Here is a 12,247-nt window from a genome sequence, read left to right on the forward strand (position 1 = left end):
GTAGCTGCATCTTGAAAGAAAGGAACTAGAGATCTACCTCAGGATGTTCAATGCTTTGAAGAACTTTGTGGCTGTAACTGGTGCCACATCTGCTGATTGGACTGCCCAGTAACTCTGTGAGGTCTATCTTTGTTGTACCTGATAGTTAATGTGTAATTTGTAATATATATATTGGCCACGATTTGTCTGTTAATTCATGTTTAATTTATGTTGATTTTGATTTGTTTGTTAAAGTAAAAGTTATAAAAGTGAAATCTTGTCCATTTGTTTTTATGCTTGTGGTCATTCAGTAAATTTGGCTCTTTTGGTTTGTTGATCTGCACGGGGATCATGACAACCCCAATTATGAAATAAAAGTGTAACAGGAAGTAATTATGGCATTCATTTCCCAGCATAGGCTAAATGCAAAACATACACATAAACTCAAGCTAAAGAATATCAAACATATACATGTGTTGTATGCCATGCTGGGCATAGCTCTGAATGCATTCAATCCTAGTAACAGTTTTAGTTAGGAGCAGACCATTGGTGCATCTCACCCACCTATTCACAGTATTCCCATGGTACATTTCTAATGACGTGGATCCCAGTTATTTAACAAGAGCCTGTAAAGTTCCTTCTTGAAATACAAGATGTTTTCCTCTTCCACCACCTATGGTGGTAATCTGTTCCATATACTTATTACCCATTTCATAATAAAAGGGTCCTTTGACATTTCCTATTTTCTTTCATTGCCCTGAATTTGTAAATTTGTATGACCCATTATCCTTAAATTCTATATAGCTTCTTTGAATCCAATATGGCCAAACCTTTAAAATTATGAAACACTTCCATCATATTCCCTCTCAGACTTCTCAAGAGAGAAAATACCGAGGGTTATCAATTTTTCGTCATACCTTACTTTCTTAAGTTTTGGGATCAACGTTCTCAACATTCTTAGGCATCTATGCCTGGTCAAGTACCGAGTACTTGATCACTTACTAAAATCCCCCCCTTTCTCCCCCATACACATACCCGGATACCTTGTTTGTAACCATGGCAAAACTAAACCATCACACATCTTAGAACATTCTTCAAATGAGGCCATTTGGGTAGAACTTAAAAACAAAAAGGGGGCAATCACTTGACTGGGTGTCTACTACAGGCCTCCAAATATTCAGGGAGAGAAAGAGGAGCAGATATGTAGGCAAATCTCTGAGAGGTGTAAAAATAATAGGGTAATAATAGTAGGGGATTTCAACTTCCCCAATATCAACTGGGATAGTCTTAGTGCAAAAGGCTTAAAAGGGGCGGAATTCTTAAAATGCATACAGGAGAGCTTTTTGAGCCAGTATGTAGAAAGTCCTACAAGGGAAGTACTGGACCTAATCCTAGGGAATGAAGCTAGTCAAGTGGTAGAAGTGTCAGTGGGGGAGCATTTCGGGGATAGTGATCATAACTCTGTAAGATTTAAGGTAGTTATGGAACAGGACAAAGATGGACCAGAAATAAAGGTACTGAATTGGGGGAAGGCTGATCTCAATATGATAAAACAGGATCTGGCCAAAGTTGACTGAGAGCAGCTACTTGTAGGAAAGTCTACATCAGACCAGTGGGAGTCATTCAAAGAGGAAATAGTGAAGGTTCAGAGCCAACATGTACCCATAAAGGTGAAGGGTAGGACTAACAGGCCCAGAGAACCCTGGATGTCAAGGGATATAGAGGATTGGATCAGGAAAAAAAAAAGGAGGCTTATGGCAGGTTCGGAGCTCTGAAAACAGCGGAGGCACCAGAGGAGTATAGAGAGTGTAGGGTGGCACTTAAAAAAGTAATTAGGAGAGCGAAGAGGGGGCATGGAAAAACACTAGTAGGCAAGATAAAGGAAAATCCCAAGGCGTTTTATAAGTATATTAAGGGTAAGAGGATAACCAGGGAAAGAGTAGGGCCGATTAGGGACCAACGTGCCAATTTTTGTGTGGAGCCGGAGGACATAGGTGAGGTTTTAAATGATTACTTTTCATTGGTGTTCACGATGGAGAAGGACGATGTAGGTGTAGAGTTCAGGGAGGGGGATTGTGATATACTTGAACATATTAGCATCGAAAGGGAGGAAATATTAGCTGTTTTAGCAGGCTTAAAAGTGGATAAATCCTCAGGCCCAGATGAGATGTATCGCAGGCTGTTATGTGAAGCAAAGGAGGAGATAGCGGGGGCTTTGACACAAATTTTCAAATCCTCTCTGGCCGCAGGAGAGGTACCAGAGGACTGGAAGACAGTGAATGTGGTACCATTATAGCAGGGATAAACCAGGTAATGACAGGCCGGTGAGTCTGACATCAGTGGTAGGGAAAATATTGGAAAAAATTCTGAGGGACAGGATTAATCTCCACTTGGCGAGGCAGAGATTAATCAGGGATTGTCAGCATGGCTTTGTCAGGGGGAGATCGTGTCTAACTAACTTGATTGAATTTTTCGAGGAGGTGATTAGATGTGTCGATGAGGGTAAAGCAGTAGATGTAGTGTACATGGATTTCAGTAAGGCTTTTGATAAGGTCCCGCATGGGAGATTAATTAAGAAGGTAAAGAGCCCATGGGATCCAGGGCAATTTGGCAAATTGGATCCAAAATTGGCTTAGTGGCAGGAGACAGAGAGTAATGGTCGAGGGCTGTTTTTGTGATTGGAAGCCTGTGACCAGTGGTGTACCACAGGGATCGGTGCTGGGACCCTTGCTGTTTGTAGCGTACATTAATGATTTAGACGTGAATATAGGAGGTATGATCAGTAAGTTCGCAGATGACACAAAAATTGGTGGTGTCGTAAATAGTGAGGAGGAAAGCCTTAGACTATAGGGAGATATAGATGGGCTGGTAAGATGGGCGGAGCAGTGGCAAATAGAATTTAATCCTGAAAAGTGTGAGCTAATGCATTTTGGGAATACACAATGGATGGTAGGACCCTAGGAAGTACAGAAAGTCAGAAGGAACTTGGTGTACTTGTCCATAGATCATTGACGGCAGCAGCACAGGTAGATAAGGTGGTTAGGAAGCCATATGGGATACTTGCCTTTATTAGCCGCAGCATAGAATATAAGAGCAGGGAGGTTATGATGGAGCTGTATAAAACGCTAGTTAGGCCACAGCTGGAGTACTGTGTACAGTTCTGGTCACCACACTATAGGAAGGATGTGATTGCCCTGGAGAGGGTGCACAGGAGATTCACCAGGATGTTGCCTGGGCTGGAGCATTTCAGCTATGAAGAGAGACTGAAAAGGCTAGGGTTGTTTTCCTTGGAGCAGAGAAGGCTGAGGGGGAACATTTATTTATTTATTTATTTAGAGATACAGCACTGAAACAGGCCCTTCGGCCCACCGAGTCTGTGCCGACCATCAACCACCCATTTATACTAATCCTACACTAATCCCATATTCCTACAACATCCCCCCCTGTCCCTATATTTCCCTACCACCTACCTCTACTAGGGGCAATTTATAATGGCCAATTTACCTATCATTGAGGTGTACAAGATTATGAGGGGCATTGATAGGTTAGATAGGAGGAAACTTTTCCCCTTAGCAGAGGGGTCAAGAACCAGGGGGCATAGATTTAGGGTAAGGGGCAAGAGGTTTAGGGGAGATTTGAGGAAACATTTTTTCACCCAAAGGGTGGTTGGAATCTGGAACGCACTGCCTGAGAAGGTGGTGGAGGCAGGAACCCTCACAACATTTAAGAAGTATTTAGATGAGCACTTGAAACACCATAGCATACAGGGCTACGGGCCAAGTGCAGGAAAATGGGATTAGAATAGTTGGGTGCTGTGTGGCCAACACAGACACAATGGACCGAAGGGCCTGTTTATGCGCTGTATAACTCTATGACTCTATGACAAAGTCAATCAATCAGCATCAGTCTTGGGGAAAAATGGAGATTGATAAAATCCTCTCAGACTATTATCTCATTGATGCAGATTTATGGCAATACTTACTGCTGCATTGTAATCAAAACAGTCATCAGGCCCTTTCCGATAGCGAGGCTTCAGCATCTCCTCACATTGATCTGGTCCATCAGCTGAAAGCAGAAGTGTTAAGGAAACTGTGTAGTTAAGGCACAAGACACAGTACACAGCTTAGGAAATGGAAACCATACGCAGTCCCACAGAAAGCAAACCACATCCAATCCCACAGAAACAAAACCGTAGCCACTCCCACACTATCCAAACTGTACCCAGTCGCACAGAAACAAACTGTACCCAGTCGCACAGAAACAAACTGTACACAGTCTCACAGAAACCAATCTGTAGCTGGTCCCACACAAAGTAAATTGTACCCAGTCCTACACAATCCAAACTGTACCCAATCCCATGCACAGACTATCAGGAGCAGAGCGGCAGATCTAAACTGTGTATGAAAGCCAATAGCAGCAGAGCCTACTGGGAGTGACAGACACTAGAGAAAAGGAAAAAACTCAAAAACGTGGCATCACAGTCGGCACAGAGTGTGGAGCGGAGTGAATAAGTTATAGATAAATTTTGAGTTTACTGTTTATTAATTTTAGTTGTTAATGTTTGTGTTTCATGTGAGCTAAACAGCTAAATATTCTAAAAGCTAAAAAGAATCTTCTTTTGGGCCTCCTTATCTCGAGAGACAATGGATACGCGCCTGGAGGTGGTCAGTGGTTTGTGAAGCAGCGCCTGGAGTGGCTATAAAGGCCAATTCTGGAGTAACAGGCTCTTCCACAGGTGCTGCAGAGAAATTTGTTTGTTGGGGCTGTTGCACAGTTGGCTCTCCCCTTGCGCCTCTGTCTTTTTTCCTGCCAACTACTAAGTCTCTTCGACTCGCCACAATTTAGCCCTGTCTTTATGGCTGCCCGCCAGCTCTGGCGAATGCTGGCAACTGACTCCCACGACTTGTGATCAATGTCACACGATTTCATGTCGCGTTTGCAGACGTCTTTATAACGGAGACACGGACGGCCGGTGGGTCTGATACCAGTGGCGAGCTCGCTGTACAATGTGTCTTTGGGGATCCTGCCATCTTCCATGCGGCTCACATGGCCAAGCCATCTCAAGCGCCGCTGACTCAGTAGTGTGTATAAGCTGGGGATGTTGGCCGCTTCAAGGACTTCTGTGTTGGAGATATAGTCCTGCCACCTGATGCCAAGTATTCTCCGAAGGCAGCGAAGATGGAATGAATTGAGACGTCGCTCTTGGCTGGCATACGTTGTCCAGGCCTCGCTGCCGTAGAGCAAGGTACTGAGGACACAGGCCTGATACACTCGGACTTTTGTGTTCCGTGTCAGTGCGCCATTTTCCCACACTCTCTTGGCCAGTCTGAACATAGCAGTGGAAGCCTTACCCATGCGCTTGTTGATTTCTGCATCTAGAGACAGGTTACTGGTGATAGTTGAGCCTAGGTAGGTGAACTCTTGAACCACTTCCAGAGCGTGGTCGCCAATATTGATGGATGGAGCATTTCTGACATCCTGCCCCATGATGTTCGTTTTCTTGAGGCTGATGGTTAGGCCAAATTCAAAAAGAATCTATAACTAAATATAGATGTAAATGAGTTCACGCATCAGGGAGAGTGATAAAAAAATACCTAGAGGCACCAGCACAAGGAAAGGAGCTGTTTGGTGAGTAGCTGGTGAGTGTTTTATTTGTCCAGATCAAGGACACATTTGAAGTTTATTTCTGAAAGTTTAGATAGTAGTCTAATAAATAGAGGGTTAGCAGGGCATCTCAGTTCCACTCCTGTGCCATGTGGGAACTCTAGGATGCTTCTCGTGTCCCTGGTCAACCGCAGGTAGATGAAGTGTCATCAGCTGGAGGAGCTCGAGCTCTGGGTTTTGGAGTTTGAGGAGCAGCTGGCAGCACAGTGGTGCATCCGAGGGCTGAGAGTTCCATGGATAGCATGTTACAGGAGGTGGTCACCTGGCATCTTCATACTGCACAGGCAGACAGGGAATGAGTGACTGCCAGACAGACAAGGTGGACCAAGCAGGTAGTGCAGGAGTGCCCTGAGTGCATTTTACTCTCTAACTGATGTTCATATTGGAAAAGGCAATGTTTGAGTACAGCCAGTGTCAAGTCTACAGCACCATGAGTGGCTCAGATGTACAGGGGTGAAGGAAGAAGGTTAGGAAAGCAACAAATGGGAGGGGATTCATTAGTTAGGGGAATAGATAAGCATTTCTGCGGCCGCAGGCATGATTCCAGGAAGATATGTTGCCTCTCTGGTGCCAGGATCAAGGATGTCACTGAGTGGCTGCAGAACATTCTGGGTGGGGAGTGTGAACAGCCAGGGGTCGTGGTACATATCAGTACCAATGTCACAGGTAGAAAGAGGAATGAAGTCCTGCAGGCAGATTTTAGGGAGTTAGGAAAGAGATTAGCAAGCAGAACCTCAAAAGGTAGTAACCTCCAGATAATTCCCAGTGCCACATGCTGGTGGGTATAGAAATAGGAGGATAGAACAGATGAATGTGTGGCTGGACAGATGGTGTCTGCAGAAGGTGGTAAAAGAACCAACAAGAGGGAAAAACCGACTTGACCTGGCCCTCACCAGTCTATCAGTCACAGATGTATCTGTCCATGACAGTAGAAGTGACCAGCGCACAGTTCTTCTGGAGACGACATCCTGTCTTCACACTGAGGATACTGTCCAATGTGTTGTTCGGCACTACCACTGTGGTAAACAGATCTAGCAGCTCAAAACCGGGCATCCATGAGCCATTGTGGGCTATCGACAGCAGAAAGAAATTCAACCACAATCTGTAACCTCATGGCCGGCATATCCCTCACTTTACCATTACCATCAAGCCAGGGGGTCAACCCTGGATCAATAAGGAATGCAGGAGAGCATGCCAGGAGCAGCACCAGGCATACCGAAAAATGAGGATCCAACCTGCTGAAGCTACAACACAGGATGACATGCATGCTAAACAGCAGAAGCAGCATGCGATAGACAGAGTGAAGTGATCCCACAACCAAAAGATCAGATTAAAGCTCTGCAGTCCTGCCACAATCAGTCACGAATGGTGGTGGACAATCAAACAACTAACAGGAGGAGGAGGTTCCACAAACATCCCCATCCTCAATGATGGGGGATCCCAGTATGGCAGTGCAAGAGATAAGGCTGCAGTATTTACAAGCATCTTCAGCCAGAGGTGCCGAGTGACTGCTCCATCTCGGCCTCCTCCTGAGGTTCCCAGCATCACAGCCAATTCGATTCACATGATATCAAGATGATTGGCAAAAGAACTAATGGAGACATGAGGAAAATTATTTTGAACACAATGAGTGGTTAGTGTCTGGAAAGCACTACCTGAGGCTGTGGTGGAGGCAGATTCAAACGTGGCTTTCAAAAGGGAATTGAATAAGCACATGAAGAGAAAAAATTTGCAGGGCTATGGGGAAAGGGTGCAGGAGTGGGACTAGCAGAGTTGCTCTTGCAGAGAACTGACACAGACACAATAGGCTGAATAGTCTCCTTCTGTGCTTTAACTATTCTATGATACAACATAAAGGAGTCTAGTGAATAAGGTAGATGAACTGAGAGCACAGATAGATAGACACTTGGAAATGTAATATCATGGCTAATATTGAAACTTAGCTTAAAGAAGGGCAGGAATGGCAGGTCAACATTCTTGGTTACAGGGTTTTCAGATGGGGTATAGAGGGGAATAAAAAGGGAAGGGATTGTAATATTGGTTGAAGACACAATTACAGCTGTGAGGAGAGATGATATGCTCAAAGTAGCATCAAATCAGGCCAGATGGGTTGAACTGAAGAACAAAAAACACTGCTGGGAGTATTCTATAGGCCCCCAAACATACAGGGGGAGGTAGAAGAGCAAATATATAGGCAAATTGCTGAGAAGTGCAAAAACAATAGGGCAGTAATAATAAAGAATTTCAACAACCCTAATATTAACTAGAATAGAATAAGTGTAAAATGTATAGAGGGCACAGAATTCTTAAAATGCCTTCAAGAGAACTTTTTTAGCAAGTACATAGCAAGCCCAACAAGAAAAGTGACAGTTCTGGACTTGGTTTTAGGGAATGAAGCTGGTTAGGCAGAATGGGTATCAGTGGGAGAAAATTTTAGTGGTACTGACCATAATTCAGTTAGATTTATAGTAGTTATGGAAAAGGATAAAGATAGATCAAGTAAAAGTTTTAAGTTGGGGAAAGGCCAATTTTACTAAGCTGAGATATGATTTAGCACAAATGGACAGGAAACAGGTACTTGAAGGGAAATCAGTGCTGAAACAGTGGGAGGCATTAAAGGAGGAGGTAATGAAAGTTTAAAAAAAACATGTTCACACGAAGAAAGAGTAGGACTCCCAAGTCCAGAGCCCCTCCAGTCTTCAAACAAGATACAGGGTAGCATAAAGCAAAAAAAGGAAGCTTATATCAGTGTCACACTCACGAGAAGTGCAGCGCTGAAAATACAAAAAATAAACAGAAGTTAAAAATGTATATGTCTTCTGATATGTCTTCCTTTTTCCTTAACCGAGGATTCCCCCCCACTGTGGTTGACAGGGCCCTCAACCGTGGTCCAGCCCATTTCCTGCACCTCTACCCTCACCCCTTCCCCTCCTTCTCAGAACCGTGACAGGGTTCCCCTTGTCCTCACTTTTCACCCCACCAGCCTCCATATCCAAAGGATCATCCTCCACCATTTCACTCCATCATTCCACTACCAAATGCATCTTCCCCTTCCCTGTCAGCAGTCTGAAGGTATTGTTCTCTCCACGACACCCTGCTCCACTCCTCCATTACCCTGACACCTCGTCCCCTTCCCACGGTACCTTCCCATGCAATTGCAGGAGGTGTAATACCTGCCCTTTTACCTCCTCTCTCCTCACTATCCAAAACTCCAAACACTCCTTTCAGGTGAAACAGCGAGTTACTTGTACTTCTTTCAATTTAGTGTACTGTATTCACTGCTCACAATGCGGTCTCCTCTACATTGCGGAGACCAAATGCAGATTGGGTGACTGCGTTGTGGAACACCTCCGCTCAGTCCGAAAACATGACCCCGAGCTACCAGTTGCTTGCCATTTCAACACTCCCCCCTGCTCTCATGCCCACATCTTTGTCCTGGGCTTGCTGCAGTGTTCCAGTGAACATCAACGCAAGCTCGAGGAACAGCATCTCATTTACGATTAAGCATGCTAGAGCCTAAGGACTGAACATTGAGTTCAATAATTTCAGAGCATGACTGCCACCCTTTTTTATCTTTAGTTTTACTTTTTATTTTTTCTGCTTATTTCATTTCATTTTAGTTTGTTTCATCATTCAATTTTCTTTTACCATGTTTTTTTCATGTTTGTGCTTTTGGCTAGGGCTTTCACTATTCTGTCATTTAACACCCTCTCTGCACTAAACACTTTGTGTTTCACCACTTTATTAACACACTCTTTGCCTTTGCCCCATGAACCTCCTTGTCAGTTATTTTCTGTGACTTTCTGTCCTATCAACACCCTCCCTTTTGTTCTATTTTGCCCCACCCCGACTTTATTTGATTAAAATCTATTACATTTCTAACCTTTGCCAGTTCTGATGAAAAGTCACTGACCTGAAATGGTAACTTTGCTTCTCTCTCCACAGATGCTGCCAGGTCTGCTGAGTATTTTCCAGCACTTTTTGTTATTTTATTTAGAAAATTAGAACAATTTTAAAAGACTGGTACATTTGCTTTCAACAAGATAGAGGACACAGTCACATGACAAATACCACCTCCTGCACTACAATACACATGCATGTCTGCTAGAACTAAAACCAATTAACCCCATTCACATGGAAATGAGACAGGTTATCACACATGGATATGAGCTATATGCAAATGAGCTAAAATAAAGACACTCCCAGAATCAACGTAACCAAGAAAAGAGTGTGAACAGCCTTCATATTATCAACTTGGGGCCATCAAAAGCCATTGTACCAGCCCATCAAGAACGACAGTCACGGCGTGAAGCTAACACTCAATGAGTTTAGATTAGAGATACAGCACTGAAACAGGCCCTTCGGCCCACCAAGTCTGTGCCGAACATCAACCACCCACTTATACTAATCCTACACTAATCCCATATTCCTACCAAACATCCCCACCTGTCCCTATATTTCCCTACCACCTACCTATACTAGTGACAATTTATAACGCCAATTTACCTATCAACCTGCAAGTCTTTTGGCTTGTGGGAGGAAACCGGAGCACCCGGAGAAAACCCACGCAGACACAGGGAGAACTTGCAAACTCCACACAGGCAGTACACGGAATCGAACCCGGGTCCCTGGAGCTGTGAGGCTGCGGTGCTAACCACTGCGCCACTGTGCCGCCCCTAACCTTTATAAGTAATTGTTTTGAAGAACAAAGGAGTCTTTCCAGTTCAGCCATCAAGTCATCAACATCAGTTCAACCACATGATCAACATCAAACGCTATCTTGAATTTCAGCACAAGGCTGAGAGAGAGAGAGAAAGAGACCAGTTCCAGCTAACATTTGAACCTTTGTCAGACAAGTTGAAAGCCAACTGTAGCAAAGAAAAGAGAATGCCTTTTTAAAAACCACTCCTCGACTGTTGAAAACTGAACTAAGAACATCAGCATAGTCTTCAAACTGAAGTGAACCATCAGAAGTCTTCAGCAACCCAGCAACCACAAGACAACCAGAAAACAGGCCTACAACTTTAAAACTCACCTTCCAAGAGGATCCCACATGTTTTTATCATTCAGTCGTCGGATGTGGGTGTTGCTGGCTATGCCAGCATTTATTGCCCGTCCTTAATTGCCCTTGACAAAGCTGCCTTCTTGAACCTCTGCAGGCCTTGGGATATAGGTACATCCACAGTGCTGGTAGGGAGGGAGTTCCAGGATTTTGACCCAGTGACAGTGAAGGAACGGCGATATAGTTCCAAGTCAGGATGGTGTGTGGCTTGGAGGGGAACTTGCAGGTGGTGGTGTTCCCATGCATCTGCTGCCCTTGTCCTTCTAGGTGTCGAGGTCATAGGTTTGGAAGGTGCTGTTGAAGGAGCCTTGATGAGTTGCTGCAGTGCATTTTGTAGATGGTACACACTGCTGCCACTGTGCGTCTGTGGTGGAGTGAGTGAATATTGAGGGTGGTGGCAGTCAAGCAGACTGCTTCGTCCTGGATGGTGTTGGGCTTCCTGAGTGATGTTGGAGCTGCACCCATCCAGCCAACTGGAAAGTATACCATCACACTCCCGACCTGTGCCTTGTGGATAATGGATAGGCTTTGGGGAGACAGGAGGTGAGTTACTCGCCACAGAATTCCCAGACTCTGATCTGCTCTTGTAGCCACAGTATTTATGTGGCTGGTCCAGTTCAGTTTCCGGTCAATGGTAACACCAACAATGTTGATAGCGGGGATTCAACGATGGTAATGCCATTGAATGTCAAGGGAAGATGGTTAGACTCTCTCTTGTTTGAGATGGGCATTGCCTGGTACTTGTGTGGCGCGAATGTTGCCATTTATCAGCCCAAGCCTGGATGTTGTTTTCCTGAAACAGTCTTTTACACCCTGAACTCTTAACACTTCTTACCCTTTCCTTCTATCTATCTTCTCTTGAGTGTGCACAAGAGTGAATGCATGCATGAATGGTGTTGCGAACATTTCGGGTGATTATTGTTTAATAAATATTTAATTTTCTGTTTTAAACTTAAGAGAAAACCTGTCACTGTCTGTTTACTTAGCAAACGCAACACAGGGGCTGAAACAGTAATTTAAACAAAACACTGCCTATGGTCAGTTGGGAGGTAAACAGTGGAAATGAGCCATGCCATCACCCATCTGGCTATAACATCAGATACCAAGAGCTCAATACTGCAGAAAGCCGAGGGGAGTATAGAAAGTGCAGGGTGAAATTGAAAAAAGAAAATTAGGAAAACAAAGAGAGTGCATGAAAAAATATTGGCGAGTGACACGGCCCTGTAGTTTTTTCAGAATATGCGGTTTACCTTTCAGGCTTGCAAGGGATCAGTATTGCTTTAAGAGCCAGCAAGCCTTAGGAGTTATAGGAAGGTGCATTTTCGTTGCCTTAGAAACAGCCATTTGGAGACTGCGATTCAAAGGGTGCATTCTCGAAACCATGGAAACAGCCACTGGGAGTGAGCCGGATGCGATACATTTGTTACAACTCAGTTTTGAACCGGCAGTTGAAGACAGTTTGTCCTAACTGAACACAGACAGAAGACACAGACAGCTGTGGTGTCAGCACTGAGAAAGAGCTCTTAACCATTTAAACTGAAG

At 44.4% G+C, this 12,247-nt stretch overlaps 1 protein-coding gene across 7 annotated transcripts in view; it reads right to left on the reverse strand.

The window, feature by feature from the left end:
• Positions 1–12,247, reverse strand: part of cacna2d2a (calcium channel, voltage-dependent, alpha 2/delta subunit 2a) — a 1,382,174-nt gene that overhangs the window by 82,793 nt on the left and 1,287,134 nt on the right. For 5 of the 7 annotated variants that reach the window (XM_068051351.1, XM_068051350.1, XM_068051349.1 and 2 more), the window contains one exon: positions 3,962–4,044. In XM_068051351.1, coding sequence (XP_067907452.1) covers positions 3,962–4,044 — 83 coding nt within the window. Of the gene's footprint in view, positions 1–3,960; positions 4,045–8,355; positions 8,418–12,247 lie in introns of those variants that run through there. The other 2 variants (XM_068051352.1, XM_068051353.1) reach the window with 2 other exon arrangements.

This window comes from Heterodontus francisci, chromosome 19, assembly GCF_036365525.1.
Source record: "Heterodontus francisci isolate sHetFra1 chromosome 19, sHetFra1.hap1, whole genome shotgun sequence".
NCBI lineage: Eukaryota > Metazoa > Chordata > Chondrichthyes > Heterodontiformes > Heterodontidae > Heterodontus > Heterodontus francisci.